Here is an 18200-nt window from a genome sequence, read left to right as displayed (position 1 = left end):
AGATGGTATATAGTAGGTTAAGCTCTGCACTTGAAATTAGGTCCCACCTCTTCCATTAATCATTTAACCTCTGTCTGCCTCAGTTTCCCATATCTGTAAAATGTAAAAGTTGGACTCAATGATCCTTCTAGCTCTAAATCCTGTATTTGTGGAATTATCATGTATAGGACTTTGCCACTGACCAGGCATGTGTGTCAATGTTCTAGTGCCTGGACCCATGGTTCCTTGACTCAAGGATGTCAGAGGATCAGAGATACAGTTCTAGGCTGTTTAGAACACAACTTCATTGTTATATAGTGTCCCCTATTGTGGATCCTGGAGAAGCACAAGCACATAAACATACAGACACATTTTGCCCCCACAAGGGGAACCTCCCCTCCCTCCCAAACCATGGGCAAACAAACCATCACTCCTCCCAGACCCATCAGACTTCTCCCATTTATACTCTCACCACCATGTTTCCTCGCCAGATGGAGGCTGGCTTCTTCAGATGCAACAACACCGCTTCCCTACCGTTCTTCTCGAATGCCCTAAGTTCAGCACCTGGTGGATGTGCTAATGCTATTTACCAGAGCCAGATGTTTCCCACAGCTTTGGCTCAACAGGAGTAGCCTTGGGAATCTTTAGCAGCTACAGGAAACACTTCCTGGGCTCTCACCTACTTCTGCAAGTACCTCATTCTCCCACTTAGCTGGTTGTAGTGTGGGGAGAGGTAGGGACCAGTCAGAAATGAGTCTAGGAGTTCAAATATAGGTAACTCAAAGAATGGTGGTGTCATTTAAAAAAAAACCCAACAAAACTTGTTAGGCAAGTCAAGAGAAGAAACGTGTTTTGGGGGGGAATAAGAGTTTATTTTAGAATATATTATATGTTCTTATGAAATATATTAAAATATTATTCATGTGGAAATGATTGATATGAGTGCCAATGCAGTGATCGACACAGTAAATTTTTACTAAGTATTTATTTATTAATTAGTTAATTTTCAGGTGGAGCTATTCAATCAGAAATAAGATTCTGATTCTGGGCCCAGTTCTATATCCACTACATCATGTTGCCACTCTATTCAACATTGGAACATAGAGATTTGTGAAGGTATCACATCTCACCTCATACTAGATTGTAAGCTTAGTGGCAGGCACTTAGCTATGTCAGTTTTTTCACCACTGTATCTTCCCCAGCACATGCACATGTCTTGGATGTGGAAATTAACCTTTATTCACTTGACTTTTGGGGATTTTTAAAGGAAAACAAGAATAAAAACCAAAACAGTACATCACTGATTAAGTCATTTGGATATTTGGAAAAAAAAGTGCCTGCATTAGGCTGAATTTTTCAGGTTGGCTTCTGAAACTTTGATTTCCAGGTAGTTGCTTGCTCTCCATTTGCCTGTATTCAATACAAAACTGTCCCCTCAGTCCTGGGTAAGCCTTCAGTATAAATAATTTATTTCTGAATGAATAAGGCTCAGGTTACCCTTTCCGGAAGGCTTACTTTTAGAAATTTCCTTAACATCTAAAACGATCTTGATAAATATGTTTTTCCGAGGCTTATTTCCTGAGTTTCCACAAGATGGCACTCTTGTAACAGGTAAAACATTATTGAAGTCACCTCTGTGGCTTAGTCTCTCATATTCATTGATTTTACTTAGAACGGTTAAATCTTTGGAAAACCTATAGGCACTCAAGGGCGTGCTGACCTTGGGACTTAGGTTCCCGTTTCCAGGCCCTTCAACAGCAATTCTTTAGTTGTCAGCTCCTCTCTCAAAGGAAACAAACAAAACCCCAAACCCGAACAAAATTTTTCAGGAGGCATTGTGGTACAGTGGAAAGAACACTAACTGTTGAGTCATGGGACCAGGGTTCAAATGCCACTTCTATTGCTTATTGCAATAGAGGAAGCAGCATGTCAGCGAACCCAGCAAAACCAACACTGGGCCTTCTGCATGAGCAGCAGCACCCTCTGTGCTGTTCCCCCGCTTCTGAAGTGTGCTAGGCATCAGAGCCCATTTCCCCTTCCCCCCCCTCCCCCTTCCCTTCACTTCCTTCTCCCACCTATTCCCTTAGAATAGACAGGCTGCTTAAGTGTAGAAATAGTTGTGTTGTGTGTGTGGTTTTTTAAAAAAGGAAAACAAAAGCAAAACACCAAAAAACAAGTAAAAGAAACCACACTTATCGTTTGTTTTTTTTACTATCCAAATCACCTGTGTGCTTTCCAGCAGCCTCAGTAACTTTGTTTACTTTGTACTCAACAGAAACTAATAAACTTTGAGCAGCCTTTAAAAAAAAAAAATGACTTGCCCAGGGTCACGCAACTAATAAGTGTCTGAGGCCAGATTTCAATTTGGGTGTTCCTGACTCTCTATCCACAGTGCCACCTACCTACCTGCCCCAAGAGGGTTGGATTAGATGGCTTCTAAGGCTCCTTTCAACTCTAATGTTTTACTCTGTTATGGTTCTGACATTTTGGTCTAAGCAGATATGGCTGTCCTGTTCAATCTTCTGTGGATTGGCTGTACTCTTATGATAAGGATGCTTATCTGAACTTGCTTGCGTGGAGAATGGGGCAAAGTAAGCTTAGATATGAAGAATTAGAAAGTCCTCTCTGCAGAATTCAGGCTGTGGCATACTGGAACAGAAGTGCATTTCATTCAATTAACTGTTCTACTTGGGGTTATAAATCTAGAACTCTAAGGGACCTAAGTGAAATGACTTGCCCAAGGTCTCACACATACTAAGCAAATCCAGGATTTGTACCAAGGTCTTCTTCCTCCATTTCCAATGCTCTTATCACTATGCCATACTGTCCCCCTAATTTCTTTTGACTTAAGAAGGGGCATCCTATGCTGTGTTCCATGAAGGGAACCTTACACACAGATGCTAGCTCTGGTTCTGTGAGATCTTTCACAGTGGATATTGTTATATTAGATAGTGTTATAAATGGATTGTTTTGTCACTTGAAACTTGTGTGCCAATCCTACTATGAATCCAGTGCTTTTCTATCTTCCATTTTTATTCCTCTTTAGTGCTGTATTTTTTTTACCAACCATAACAAAGGGTACTATCCAAAAAGAACTACTACAGATGTTACCTTCCATCCCTGGAGCTATTATTACATCTGTAATCAAAGGAGCAACATAAAAATGGATGAGAGTTTATTACAACTCCTGCAGCTTCTTTCATTTTCAACCTTATTACCCAAATATTTAATTATTCTACTAAATATTGTAGATGACCAAATTCCCCTCCCCCCCAATCCCATGGATCATTAGCTACAAACACATTTTGCTTTATTTTTATTTTCCTTACATTTATGTCATTAACATTTTATTGTTTGATCAAGGAAACATGCAATTTTCAAAATATAAAAAGAACACTTCAAAAAATTGATACCCTCTAATTAAAAACCATCAAAATACCTAAAAAACACACTTATGGTTTCACTGCCACAGGAAACTTTCCTGACTAACACACATTGATGCCTACTCTGCAACTTATGGTCTTAGAACTAAATTGAGTGGGTCATTGGGAGGTTAAGTACCTTGCCCTGGATCACACAGCCATCACACATGTCAGAAGAAAGCTTTGAACCCCAGTCTACCTGCTTCCAAGGCTTATCTACTACACCATGCTGCCTCTCATCAAGAACATCTATCATTTCTTAGGATACAATGTCAAGAAATTCCTTTCAATGCAATTGGCTATTCAAAGAAGGAAAGAGTATCCAGGACTAGAACAGTGAAAGTCTTATTGTACTCTGCCTTGGTCTGAGCAAACTTGGAGTTTTGTCTTCAGTTCTGGGCTGTATGTTTTAAGGTTATTAATAAACTGGTTCTTCAGAAAACGGCAACTAGGATTCTGAAAGTGCCTTGAGTTCATGCTATATGAGAAATGGTTAAAGGAACTATCGGGGGATATTAAGCCTGGAAAAGAAAAGACTTAGGGGCATGTTAGCTATCTTCAAGTATCTGAAGGTCTCTCTCTCTCTCTCTCTCTCTCTCTCTCTCTCTCTCTCTCTCTCTCTCTGTTTTGTTTTTGGTGGGGCAACGAGGGTTAAATGACTTGCCCTAGGAAGTATCAAGTGACAGCTAGGAAGTATCAAGTGAATAAGGTCGGATTTGAACTCAGGTCCTCCTGAATCCAGGGCCAGTGCTCTATCCACTGCGCCACCTAGCTGCCCCTGTCACTCTCTCTTAATACTTCCCTCCATCCTTTCAATTGGCAAGTCCTATCATTTCTACCTTTGTAACATCTCTCAAATATGCCTGTTCTCTTCTGTGACATGGCCACCACCCTTGTCTAGGCCATTATTGCCTCATATCTAGAGTACTGAAATAGCTTATAGGTTGGTCCCCTTGTCTCAAATTTCTCTCCACTCCAACTGATCTTCTTTAAGCACAGGTCTGACCATGTTACCTGTCTCCCCCACTCAATAAACTCCAGTGAGTCTCTATTTCTTCCAGGATCAAATATAAAATCTTCTGTTTGGCTTTTAAAGCCCTTTATAATCTGGTCTCTTCCTTTCTTTCCAGTCGTCTAATTCAATATATTGCTTCTCCCCACCCTCCCACTCACCATGTACTCTGCTATCTATTGACACTGGTCTTCTCGATGTTCTTCACACTATATATACTCCATCTCCTGTCTCCAAGCATTTTCTATGGCTGTCCCCTATGCCTAGGACTCTCTTCTACCTCATCTCCTTCCTAAATTCCCTGGCTTTCTTCAAGTCTCAGCTAAAGTCCTACATGAATGATTAATGCCTTCTCTCTGTTGATTTCCTCCAATTTATCTTTTATGTATCTTCTCAGTACATAGTTGTTTCCTTATTGTCTCTTGTATTGGGCTGTGAGTCCCTTTGTCTTCTTTTGTATCTCTGGTGCTTTGCACAGTGCCTCACACATAGCAGATGCTGAATAAATGCTTGCTGACTAACTGGATCAAGAACTAGTAGTTTCTTTCTCACAGAAGGTCTTCAAGTTAATCTTGGAATCTAAATTATTGTCAAATGATTCTTCTCAGCTATACTGAGAGAAGATTCTTATTCTGGTATGGATAACTTCTGGGCACTTTCCAATTCTAAACATTTTATGATTCTGTGAAACTCATTTAAAAAATAGACTCAAAAGAAACCCCCCAAATATTCATTCTTCTTAATCCCCAGTCTTATCATAGACTCCTTAAGGTTTTAAATTTTTATTGTCCCTTTTAATGATAAATGGAGCTGAATATATGAAACTCGCTAATATACTATCACATTTGCAATCATATCTCAAAATTAAAGAAATAATGCACCCAATAATCAAAAATGAAAATTAGTATTACTTAAAAATCAGTTTATAAACTTATATGATTTTTTCTAAAGAAGTTGCAAATGTTTCATTTTCATAGCTTAAGAGATAATAGCATTAATTAAGTAAACTTGTCTATTTTTTCTTCACCTGTTTCTTTTTCTTCTCTTTAACATTAATTCCATTTCTAAGTCTCCCAGCTACCAGAAATATGTGCATTAAAGGGCTTCTCTGAGTATGGAAGACTGAAAAGCAAAATCCATTTGTTAAAAGGTCACATTGGCTTCCATTAGTATATTCCTTGCCACAAAAGACTAAAGAGAGAACCAAAGGAGAATAGAACTCATTTCCTTTAAAGTAGTATTAGAAGAGACTGAAAGAAACAGAGAATGAGTTAGCTAATAAAAACCAAGAGCCTTAGAATGGCAATATTTCTTTTTGTGAACTTCTCTTTTCTGATTCAGGAGCCAATCGTATGGAGCTAACTTCTGGTGTCTTAGATGTCTTCTTCAATTTCCCGAACCTCAGAGTTAACGACTTTCCCATCCACTACCTCCTGCACAATTGTCTTGATTTTCCTTGTTCTGGTTGGATCTAAACGCAAAGTGGTAGAAATTTTTTTTTTAAATAGACTGGTTATTTTAAAGTATGAAACTAATATATGAAAGTTTCTTTTTCAAGTTAGGTCTCTAAAATAAGTTATTAGCTAGGACAATCTTTAAAATGTAAACTATGGTTAGATTACTTTTATAGGCTATTTTAAATTAGGACTTTATGCCAAAGTATGTAAAAACCCATGAATACTTAGATGTATTTCAATAATAAATTGAATTCAACAAACTTTTATTAAGCACCCACTATATATCAGGCAATGGGTACAAAGACAAAACTGATAAATTGAGTAGGGAGAAAGAAATAATGGTTGGGGATATAGAGAAAAGATGAAGAGATGTGGGCTAGGTGACAGTACTCTTATGGACTCATTGTATGGCTATGCTCAATAAATAGAAGTGGTTCTGTGTCAAATTAGGAGGAAGTCTTTGGGGGCCCTGTGCAACTTAACATTTTTAATAATGATTTAGACAAAAGTATAGATCCCAAAAGTGTAGGTCCCATTAACTTAGGATGGATAGCTAACACACTGGATGGCAAAGTCAGGACCTAAAAAAAACCCTTGTTGTTTGTTCTTCATTCTCAAAGAGTATTATAACATGGTGGGGTGGGGGGGTGATGTCATGACTTGCATTGAATTGGATTTAAGTGAGGTAGGGCTGTGTAAGGTCACCAACCTCACTCTCTACTCAAGAACCATCTCGATCCAGAGGTAATATATACATCAGGATGACTGGAGATGGCCCTGATATTTAAGGCAATTGGGATTAAGTGACTTGCTCAGGTTCACACAGATGGTAAGTGTCTGAGGTGAGATTTGAATTCAGGTCCTCCCAACTTCAGGGCCAGTGCTCTATCCACTGTGCCACCTAACTGCCCTAATAAAATGAAATATAATTGGGATAAATATGAAGTCTTACATTTGGTTCAGGAAATTGACATATACAAGACTGGGGAGACATGGCTAGACAACAGTTAATCTGAAAAATATCTGGGGGTTTTAGTGGACTGTAAGCTTAAAATGAATCAGTGTTATGATATGTTAGCTAAAAAAAGCTAATTTGGAGGCATAATACCTATGTTGTATTCTGCTCTGGTCTGACCACATCTATCTACAACATCTATCTAACTTTTGTGTGTTTCGTGGACTTCCTGTGGCAGTCTAGTGAAACTTATCGATCCCTTCCCAGAATACTATTTTTAAATGCATAAAATAAAATAGGTAGGATTACAAAGGAAACCAATTCTATTGAAATGCAGTTATCAAAAGATTAAAAATTCCAAATTCACAGGCTCCCTGAAATCTGTCCCCAGATTCCTGGTGTGAATCTCAGCTTAAGAAGCCCTGATCCAGACCACTCTACTCATTTCTAGGCACCATAATTTAGAAAGAACATTGATAAACTCGCATATGTCCGCACGAGGGCAAACTAGATATAAAGGGATAAAGCCCATGCCATACATGGAGAGGTTGAAGAAACTAGGTTGCTTAGCCTTCAGAAGAGGAAGTGGCTGGGAAGGGGTGGGGTACAAGGAAGATGTTCGCTATTTTCAAGGACTCGGTAGGCTGTCAAGTAAAAGAAAGATTGAACTTGTTCTGTTGGTTCCCAGAGGGCAGAATTAGGAACAAACAGTGGAAGTTACAAAGAGGCAAGTTTAAGCTTGATGCCCAGCAAAGCTTCCCAACACTTAGAGCTTAGCAAAAGTGAAATGGGCTGCTTTGAGAAATGGTGGATCCCCTCTCACTGGAGGCCTTTTGGGAAAGCTTGGATGGTTACTTCTTGGGTGTGCTGAAGTGCGGGTTGGAGATAACCTCCCAATTCTGTGAGGGAAGATTTTTGTTTGTTTGTTTGTTTTTGTGGGGCAATAAGGGTTAAGTGACTTGCCCAGGGTCACACAGCTAGTAAATGTCAAGTGTCTGAGGCTGGATTTGGACTCAGGTCCTCCTGAATTTAGGGCCGGTGCTTTATCCACTGCGCCACCTAGCTGCCCCTGTGAGGGAAGGTTTTTTTACCAAGAACAGAACCTCTAAGAACAGAGCCAAGAACAGAACCTGCCCCTGAACAGAACCTCTAAGAAAAACAAAGATTCTGAGAGGAAGAGATGAGGAAAAGGTGTTTTCCAGGAATAGGGGATGGCCAGAAATTCATTCCCTTCTCATCAAGGGTACCTTCTATACCAATGAAAAAAATATCTGTTAATTCAAAAATAGGTCTTAGTTGTAATGTTCAGAATGCCTATTAAGGGAGTAGGATTTTTGCCAGGCCAAAGACCATCATATATTATAAACTAATTTATTTACTACATAAGAACATATGTTATTCCTTGGTTCTGTATTAAGAAAAAATGTAACCATGACCTTGTGATACCAAATGGGTTTTTGCAGCTTGGTATTTGATATTCTGAGACTAAAGTAGTATCTCAGGGAATTTACCCACCTTTGGAAGAATCAATTGACTGTGCTTGAGAATTGGATTCTGGCACCATTAAACTTTCAATAAGACCATTCCTGCATAGAAAAGAGAAGCAATAATTGTAACTTCATGTATGTTAGGAGCAGCTGTCACAGACCTGGAGAGAACTGGGTTTTATTCATGCCTCTGACACCTACTAGCCCTGTGACTATGGCCCAATTATTGAACCTCTCTGAGTATCAAGTTTCACTTCCATAAAACGGATATGTATCATATCTGTAATGCCTTCTTTATCCAGTTGCTGTCACAATCAAATGAAATATATAAAGCAATTTGTACTGTGGTTATTAAGGAAAGACAAAACTGTTGCTGATTTTGTGATATAGTTCAGCAATGTCAAGACCCTTTGATGTTTTCTGTACCCAGTACCTCAGACAGTTTACAGCATTGCCCAGTACTGAAGTCTTCCCCAGGAATAAACAGAACAACTTTTGGTTTGTCCTTCATTTTTAAAGAGAGCCATGACATCAGGAGGTGATATTGTACTTGCAGTGAATTAGATTTAAGTGAGGAGGGGCTGTGTAAAGTCATCAGCCTCATTCTCTCCTCCTGAGCCATCTGGATCCAGTAGTTTTATATATATATATATATATATATATATATATATATATATATATATATATATATATATATATATATATATATATATCAGGACAACTGGAGATAGCAAGAGATAGAGAGGGTCATGGGATATAAAATGAATAATTGTGACATTAAATTAAAAAAAAATTGCACAAACAAAACCAATGCAGCCAAGATGAGAAAGAAAGCAGGAAACCACGGTGGGGGGGGGGGGAACGAACATTTTTATAGCAAGTTTCTTTGACAAAGGCCTTATTTTTCATGTACAGAGAACTGAGTCAAATTTATAGAATACAAGTCATTCCCCAATTAATAAATGATTAAAGCATATGAATAGTTTATTTTTGGAAGAAGAAATTTAAGCTATCTATAATGATATAAAAATGTTCCAAATCACTATTGAGGACATCAATTCAAATTAAAACAACTCTGAGGTACCACCTCACACCTGTCATAGATGACATGCTGTAGGGGATGAGGGAAAATATATCCACTAATAACCTGTTGGTGGATTTGTGAACTGATCCAACCATTCTGGAGAACAATTTGGAACCAGGCACAAAGGGCTATAAAATTGTGTCTACCCTTTGACTCAATAATCCTTTTACTAGGTCTGTATCCCAAAGAGAGCACAAAAAAAGGAAAAAACACCTATAGGTACAAAATATTTATAGCGGCTCTTTTGTGGTGGCAAAGAATTGGAAATTGAGGGGATGCTCATCAGTTGGGGAATGGCTAAACAAATTGTGGCATATTATTAGGATAGAGTATAAGAAATGATGAGGGGGGCAGCTAGGTGGTGCAGTGGATAAAGCACTGATCCTGGATTCAGGAGGACCTGAGTTCAAATCTGGCCTCAGACACTTAACATTTACTAGCTGTGTGACCCTGGGCAAGTCACTTAACCCCAATTGTCTCACCAAAAAAAAAAAAGAAAGAAAGAAAGAAAGGAAAAGAAAAGGAAAAAAAATGATGAGAGGATGGTTTCAGAAAAAACAAACAAACAAACAAAAAACCCACAACATGGTAAGACCTCTACGAACCAATGCAAACCGAAATAAGAAGAACCAAGAGATCATTATGCATTGTAACAGGAATGCTGTAATGATGGTCAATTATAGACTTGCCTACTCTGATCAATAAAATGATCCAAGACAATTCCAAAGGACTCATGATGAAAAAGTGCTATCCACCTCCAGAGTGAGAAATGATGAACTCTGACTGCAAGTTTAAGTATAATTTTCTTGCTTTATTTTATTTTTTGCTTTTTTTGTGATTATGGCTAATATGGAAATATGTTTTCCATGATTTCACATCTATAATTGATATAATTGTGTTTGCCTTCTTAGAGGGTGAAGAAGAGGTGGGAGGGGAAGAATTTGAAACTCAAAATTTAAAAAGAAAAGAATGTTAAAAAGAAATAAATAATAAAAATTTTAAACCCCAGTCCTAAATAGATTATTTTCTCTGGTACAGGGAAAAGACCACACGCACAAAATGGAGACAATGATAGCACCTATGTGCCAGGGTTGTTGCAAGGGTCAGATGAGCTAATAATAGTAAAGTGGTTTGCTACCTGTAAAGACTTATATAAATGTTATACATTAATAAATGTTTGTTGACTGACTGACTGATGCAGATTGTACAGAGCATGCACAGATAAGCAGTACTTTAATGTCACACTATGATTTTTTTGCACATTTCAGCAGAAAGCTTAACGTCCTCACCGGTGAACCAATACAGTAAAAATATTTACCCTTCGAGTTCTCCCTCCAGCAGACGGCGGTAGGTCTCAATCTCCATCTCCAGCCGGGTCTTGATATCTAGAAGCTGTTGATACTCCGCATTCTGACGCTCCATGTCGCTCCTCACCTGGGAAAGCTGGGCCTCCAGACCGCCAATCTGCAGCTGTATCTGGGAGAGCTGGTTGCAGTAGCCACTTTCTGTTTCTGCTAAGGTGTCTTCAAAGGACTTTCTCTGCATATCAACGAAGAATGGGGCTTATTCAGTGATGAGCAAGGGGAAAGAGGCTTTAGGGTGGAAGGATGAACTGGTTTCTCTGAAAGGTTCTAACTGTTTCGCTATCACTTTTGAATTAGAATAGTACATAGAGGGGCAGCTAGATGGCCCAGTGGATAGAGCTCCGGCCCTGGAGTCAGGAGTACCTGAGTTCAAATCTGACCTCAGACACTTAACACTTACTAGCTGTGTGACCCTGGGCAAGTCACTTAACCCCAATTGCCTCACTAAAAAACAAAACAAAACAAAAACCATAGAAATCAGTGAATTGAAAGCTGGAAAGAACCAAGCTCACTTCGTTCAACACTTTCATCTTACAGATTGGGAAACTGAGGCCGAGAGTTGAAGTGACTGGGTTATGGTCATATAGCTGGTAACATTTGAACTTAGGTCCTCTGGCTCTACCACTGGTACTCTTTCCTCTGTCTCCCATTGCCCGCTTTGTTAGAAACACCATTCCCCGGGGGCAGCTAGGTAGCGCAGGGGATAAAGCACTGGCCCTGTATTCAGGAGGACCTGAGTTCAAATGTGACTTCAGACACTTGACACTTACTAGCTATGTGACCCTGGGCAAGTCACTTAACCCTCATTGCCCCGCAAAATAACAACAATAACAACAAAACCAACAAAAAATCCACCATTACCAAGTGCTTTTCCGTACCATAGCAAGCTGAGATTGGAGCTCAATTTCTAAACTCTGGAGTGTGCGCTTCAAGTCCGTTATCTCACTCTTGCTTGTTTGGAGCTGTTCCGTGTTGCTGCTGATCTCCTTCTTGAGTTCTCCGCTCTGAAAGACAGGAGAAGGTATCAGGCCAACCTAATGGGAAAATAAATCGGAGTTCATTTGTCAAGGTGGCACGATGCCTCGACTTACTTTTTCAACAAACCAAGCTTCGGCTTCCTTGCGATTCTGCTCAGCGATGGCTTCGTACTGCCCTCTCATGTCATTCAGGAGTTTGGTCAAGTTGATTCCTGGAGCCGCATCCATCTCCACACTGACTTCGCCGGGCCCCCCAGCTTGGATGGCTTGAATTTCCTGGGAATAGCAAGGAAGAATGATGCACGTGTGGGTTCTTTCCACTTTATCGCGTCTGTAGCTTGTTTGTGCATAGTTGTTGTTTCCTTCGCTGCACTGTGAGTTCCTCAAGAGCAGGAACTGCCTTTTCTTTTCTTTTCTTTTCTTTTATTCGTAGCCTAACATAAGTGCCTGACACTGTTTAAGTCATCAACAAATGTTTATTAATTTGGCCGACCATGTCCCAGGAATACTTTCCTGGGTAACTCAACCTATCATCGTCCATCATCACCACCATTTAGGTTGTGCTTTAAGCTAATGCACTTTCAGATTCATAGGATATTAAAAAATGCTATTTCTAAAAACCTGCTAAGACCAGAGAAGGACAATGACTTGCTCAAGATCACATGGGTAATAAGGTCAAGCCAAGATTTGAACCTAGGTCCTCTGACTTCAAATCCAGCATTTTTTCCATTGCTTCCCTAAAGTGAAGGTGGATTTCTTTAGGATTTCAACCCAGGAATCCTTGAAACTTTAAACAAAAACCTTACCACTAAACCATCTGGCTTTCTTTAAAGTAACACCCCATTTATGGGGATTTGTATTTTCTTTTACTTTTATTTTTAAAATGTTTGGTTAAAAGCTTAATATTGAATATCAGAACAACTAATTAGACTTGTTTAATATTTCTTTCCAAATCTCAATCCATATTTTTTTTGGCCAGGCAGTGAGGGTTAAGTGACTTGCCCAGGGTCACACAGCTAGTAAGTGTCAAGTGTCTGAGGTAAAATTTGAACCCAGGTCCTCCTGAATCCAGGGACAGTGCTTTATCCACTGAGCCACCCTGAGCCACCTGGCTGTCCCTCAATACATATTTAATGTGATTCTTTCCACAACTCAATGTATTCACTCCCAGGCCCCATGAGGACTCTTTGTCTATTCAGTACCTTTCTCGTTCCCTTTCCTTCCTCCCTCTCCTCCTAAATAAAACATTTATCAAGCACTCACTTTGTGCTAAGCACTGGGCTTTATAAACCGTATCATTTACACAGAATAACATGTATTACCATGGAATAGTGAAGAAATCACTGAATTTGGAGTCAGGAAGACCTGGGTTAAAATTCTGCCTCAGACCCTTACTAGTGATATGACCCTGAGCAAGTCACTTAAAAAAATAAATCCCTCTGTGCCTCAGTTTCCTCATCTGCAAAATGAGGATAATAATAGTGCCTACCTCCCATGGCTGTTTTGAAGATCAAATGAGATCATAGCTGTAAAACAGTATTTAGCAGAGTGCCTGGCACATAGTAGTTACCATAAAATGCTAGCAATTATTACAATTATCATACCATTCTCTGTTGGCAGGCCGTCCTCTTTCAGGGGTTGAATGATATTATTTCTAAGGCTCTACTCAGCTCTAAAATTCTATAGATTGGTGTCCATTCTCTTTTTAGAAAAGAATGACAAGGGGGTAGCTAGGTGGTGCAGTGGATAAAGCACCAGCTCTGGATTCAGAAAGGAGCCTCAAACACTTGACACTTACTGGATGTGTAACCCTGGGCAAGTCACTTAACCCTTATTGCCCCCTCAAAAAAAACCAACGAAAACAAAAAACAACAAAAACAAAAAACACCCCAAAACCAGAGCCACTAAACTGCCTTTATTACCCCATCATTAAAGTGAAAAGTGAGAAAAAGCCACAGATAAAAGCATCAACAATAGCCAGATACTCCATTCTTCCGTCTTTATATTTTTCTCCATAAGCAAACTCCCTTTCTCCCCCCAGCCAAACAAACCTCCCAGAAGTCAATAAAAGAAACCTCCTTCATTCTTCTTCCTAAACAAGAATGTAAATTGGAGTGGATTGGAGGAGGAGGGAAGGAGGAGGGACATGGGAATGACAGATGTTCACTCACCTCTTCATGGTTCTTCTTAAGAAAAGCCAGCTCTTCCATCAGGCTTTCAATCTGCATCTCCAGGTCAGCCCTGGCGAGGGTCAATTCATCCAACACTTTGCGCAGGCCATTGATGTCAGCTTCGACATTCTGGCGCAGGGCCTGCTCATTCTCATACCTTAAAAGCAAAGGGCAGGATGTTCCAGGGGATCAGAAATAAACTACTGAAAAACAAAACCCACCTGAAGAAGTGATTTGTTTCAGGTATTAATTAGCATGAGCGCTTTTGAATGGCAATCAAATCTCAGGATAGAGAAGGTATATGGCCTAAGGGATAGTGAGATGCCTTTGGAGAAGGGAAGGCCCAGGTTTAGGCTTTGCCTCAATTTACTTGCTAGCTATGTGACCTAAAGCAAGTCACTTAAGTTTTAAGTTCCCTCCAGAAACACTTTGTCTCCAAATTACTGGTAGGTTGTTGATGAGAATCAGAAGAGGGAGTTTCTGCACTGAAAATTCCCTATGCTGAAAAAACCACAAGTCTGAATCAAGTTTCAGAGGAAAAAGTCCTATTTAATATGATATGATGTTTACTGGAATAATCTCTTCTCCTGGTTCTCTTGCCCCCATAGTTTTTTGACTACAATGTTAGAGAGCAAGGGAAGGAGAAAGGGAATGAAAGAAAGATCCTTTGCACATTGGGTAGACCCACTGTAGTGAACTCTAGAAGGGTGCAGATGGGCACTGGATGGGCTGGCATGAATGAGCTGCCATCTGCATTGGGAGGAAATACCAACACTTAATACCAATTTAATAGTAGATGCATTGTTGTATTGAATTATGGAGGGGGCACTTAGGTGGTGCAGTGGATAAAGCACTGGCCCTGGATTCAGGAGGACCTGAGTTCAAATCCAACCTCAGATACTTGACACTTACTAGCTGTGTGACCCTGGGCAAGTCACTTAACCCTCATTGCCCTACAAAAAAAATTATGGAACCTTTTAAGGCTAAAGAAAGAAGAGAAATACTCTTGTCAGACTTGCCGGGTTTGCACTTACTTCATCCTGAAATCATCAGCTGCTAATCTTGCATTGTCAATCTGCAAAATGAGCCGAGCATTCTCGATTGTGGCTGAAATAATCTGGAAAAGTACCGAAAAAGGAGTTCTAAAAGCAGTGAGAGGGGTGCCCAGACATTCTGTTATAACTGTCAGGAGATATGGTAATAAATGATATCATTTTAGATTCTACCAGACTTTCAAATTGCTTATTTTTAAAAACTAAAATTCTATGTTAAGAAACACCTCCCTCCTTCCCTCCCTTATTTCTTTCTTCCTTTCCTTTTTTCTTTCCTTCTCCTTCCCTCCTTCCCTCCCTCCCTCCTTCCTTCCTTCCTTCTTTTCCTCCTTCCTCTTTCTGCTTTCCTTCCTAAGGATCACAGGCTCTGGAGATAAAAACAGGGGTATACTGATGACAGTTCAAAAAACTGGCACCATTATTAAATTTTCTGTTTTGTTGATTGTCTCAACCAGAGGTGTTAGACTTACTGCTGCAGGCTGCAAGTCAGTAGAAAACTCCTTCATTATGCTGGAACCAGAATAAAATATAATCGAGAAATGTTTAACAAAATAAGTAAAAATTACAAATGAACATAGATAATGTTCATTTGTCATTTTCTAAGGGAATGTGTGGCCTGAAGGGAATCCATTTACCTTTTTCTTTGACCCAACTGGTTTAGATTTAAGAGTGTTAATGCAGATTAAACTTAAAAACACAAAACCCAAAACACATATACATACTTCTCAGAACCCCCAGCCCAGCTGTTAAGTTTTTACCATCACACCCTTGTATTGTTCTACAAACAGCATTAGAGATCATCAGGAATGCAATTGAAGGCTCAAGAAATGAAATCATCACCAGAGTGTAGGCCTGGTTACTGTTCAGTTGTTGTTCACTTGTTTTTCAGTCGTGTTTGACTCTTTGTGACCCCATTTGGGTTTTCTTGGCAAAGATACTAGAGTGGTTTGCTATTTCCTTCTCCTGCTCATTTTACAGATGAGGAAACTGAGGTAAACAGGGTTAAGTGCCTTGTCCAGGCTAGTGTTTGAGTCAGGATTTGAACTCATGTCTTCTTGACTCCAGGCCTAGTGCTCTGCCCCACCTAGCTGCTCCCTGTTGTCTGTAGGCTAATGCTTATGATGATAACGGGCATTTATGTAGTGCCCTAAGGTTTGCAAAGTGCTTTACTTCCATTATCTCACTTTAGCCTGGAAGGACATAAGATCATAGGTTGACAACTGGAAGAGATATTAGGGATCACCTGGTCCAGCCTTGCTATTTTAGCCCCCACCTCCCACCCCACTGTGGGACAGATGAGAAAAACAAAGCCCAGAGAGTTAAATGAAATAGTAAGTAGTTAAGCCAGAATCAGAACCTAGGTTCTTTTTTAACCACCAATTCACTGGTTTCCTCACTACATCAGACTGCTGCTCAATTAGGCTAGAAATCATATAGTCCAATTCTCTCATATTACTGTGGAGGAAATGAAAAGCCATCAAGGTTCAATGCCATGCCCCAAATCACACAGGGAGTAAGATGAAGAGATGGAATTCAAAGCCATTTCCTTTAACTCAAAGTCCAGAGTTCTTTCATCACAGAAGAAACATATTTCACATTAAGAAAGACATATAATAGAATGTAAGTTCCTTGAGGGCAGGCACTGTTTTAATTTTTGTTTTTTGTAACCCTAAAGCCTAGCATAGTCCATGGCACATAGTAAATGTTCAATAAATTATTCCTTAAATTGAATAGACACTAACAAGGACAGCTAGGTTGCCCAGTGGATAGAGTACCAGGCCTGGAGTCAGGAAGACTCATCTTCCTGAATTAAAATCCAGGGTCAGACACTTCCTGCCTATGTGACCTGGGTAAGTCACTTACCCCTGCTTGCTTCAGTTTCCTCATCTATAAAATGAGCTGGAAAAGGAAATGACAAACCACTCCAGTATCTTTGCCAAGAAAATGCCAAATAGGTTCATCAAGAGTCAGTCTTAGATATTTCCTAATTATATCACCCTGAGAAAGTCACCTAATCCTGTTTGCCTCAGTTTCCTCATCTGTAAAATAAGTTGGAGAAGGAAATTATAAATCACTCCAATATCTTTGCCCGTTGTTATTCTGGTAGTTCAGTCATTTTCAGTTGTGTCTGACTGTTCATGACCCCATTTGGGGATAGGGTCATGAAGAATTGAACACGGCTCATCATCATCCTCTCCACCATCATCATCAAGAAGAAGAATGAACTATCAGTCTTTACAATTTTGAAGAGCACTACAAGTACTACCAAATGAATTCTTTTTAACAGTAGCACAATTTAGCAAAAGATTAAAATGAAAGTTGAATTATTAAAGTCTTCAATTTCTAATGTCAGGAGTCAGATTAAAGTTATATGGGCTACTACAACTATAAATGTTGCAATAGCAAAAATATTCTTACCTTATTCCTAAGATCTTCGATTAATGGGTAATATTTTTCATAATCACTTCCTGATGTAGGGTCTCCAGTCACACGTGTTTCATACCAGTCTCGAATTTTGTTCTCCAGTTCAGTGTTTGCTTCCTCTAATGCCCTGACTTTAGCCAGGTAGGAAGCCAACCTGTCATTGAGGTTTTGCATGGTTTCCTTTTCTGATCCAGAAAGAAGGACTCCATCATTGTTACAGGGAATTCCTATTGAGCCACTGCCCAGTCCTCCTCCATAAGCACTGCCCAGCCCTCCTCCATAGCCGCTTCCCAGTCCTCCTCCATAGCCACTTCCCAGTCCTCCTCCATAAGAACTCACTAGCCCTCCTCCATAGCCACTGCCCAGTCCTCCTCCATAACCATTCCCTAGCCCCCCTCCATAAGCACTGGCCAGTCCTCCTCCAAAGGCACTTCTAGAGATGCTCCCAAAGCCACAGCTAGAACCCAACATGGATGCAGCACTGAAACCACCCCCAGAGCTTGCCCCAGAGACAAAAATGTTTCCCCCAAAGCCACTTCCACTACCAGTGCTGGACAACCGGCTGAGCCGGCGGCCCCCCACCCCACTGCGGGATGAAGCCTGCTGGGAGGCCCCAGAATTGTAGACAGAGAGGGACATGGTAATCAATACAGAGATTGCTCAGTTGGCAAAATGAAGAAGCAGAGGGACAAAATAGGCCAAGATGAGCAGCCTTTTATACCCAGGGAAGTGGGTGTCACAGCTGTCAAGTCCAAACCAGCACACAGCAAGAAAATTCAACCTTTATTTTTCTTTTGTCAGCTCAGTGTCCCCTGA

At 40.0% G+C, this 18200-nt stretch overlaps 1 protein-coding gene across 2 annotated transcripts; it reads right to left on the bottom strand.

The window, feature by feature from the left end:
- Nucleotides 1-5786: 5786 nt before the first annotated feature.
- Nucleotides 5787-18023, bottom strand: KRT12 (keratin 12). Of its 2 annotated transcripts, XM_044004145.1 has the most exons (9): nucleotides 17849-18023; nucleotides 17379-17752; nucleotides 14943-15025; nucleotides 13909-14065; nucleotides 11852-12013; nucleotides 11639-11764; nucleotides 10715-10935; nucleotides 8341-8411; nucleotides 5787-5884 (listed from the first exon to the last, which is right to left on the bottom strand). In XM_044004145.1, exons 1-9 carry the CDS (start codon nucleotides 18021-18023, stop codon nucleotides 5787-5789), a joined length of 1467 nt encoding a protein of 488 aa, XP_043860080.1. The 2 variants fall into 2 exon arrangements, with proteins under 2 accessions (XP_043860080.1, XP_043860079.1); XM_044004144.1 differs by having other exon boundaries at nucleotides 17379-18023.
- Nucleotides 18024-18200: the final 177 nt, after the last annotated feature.

The sequence above is a fragment of the Dromiciops gliroides genome, chromosome 4 (assembly GCF_019393635.1).
Source record: "Dromiciops gliroides isolate mDroGli1 chromosome 4, mDroGli1.pri, whole genome shotgun sequence".
Lineage (NCBI taxonomy): Eukaryota > Metazoa > Chordata > Mammalia > Microbiotheria > Microbiotheriidae > Dromiciops > Dromiciops gliroides.
The sequence above is the reverse complement of the archived record's forward strand: the minus strand, read 5'-3'. Positions and strand labels throughout refer to the sequence as shown.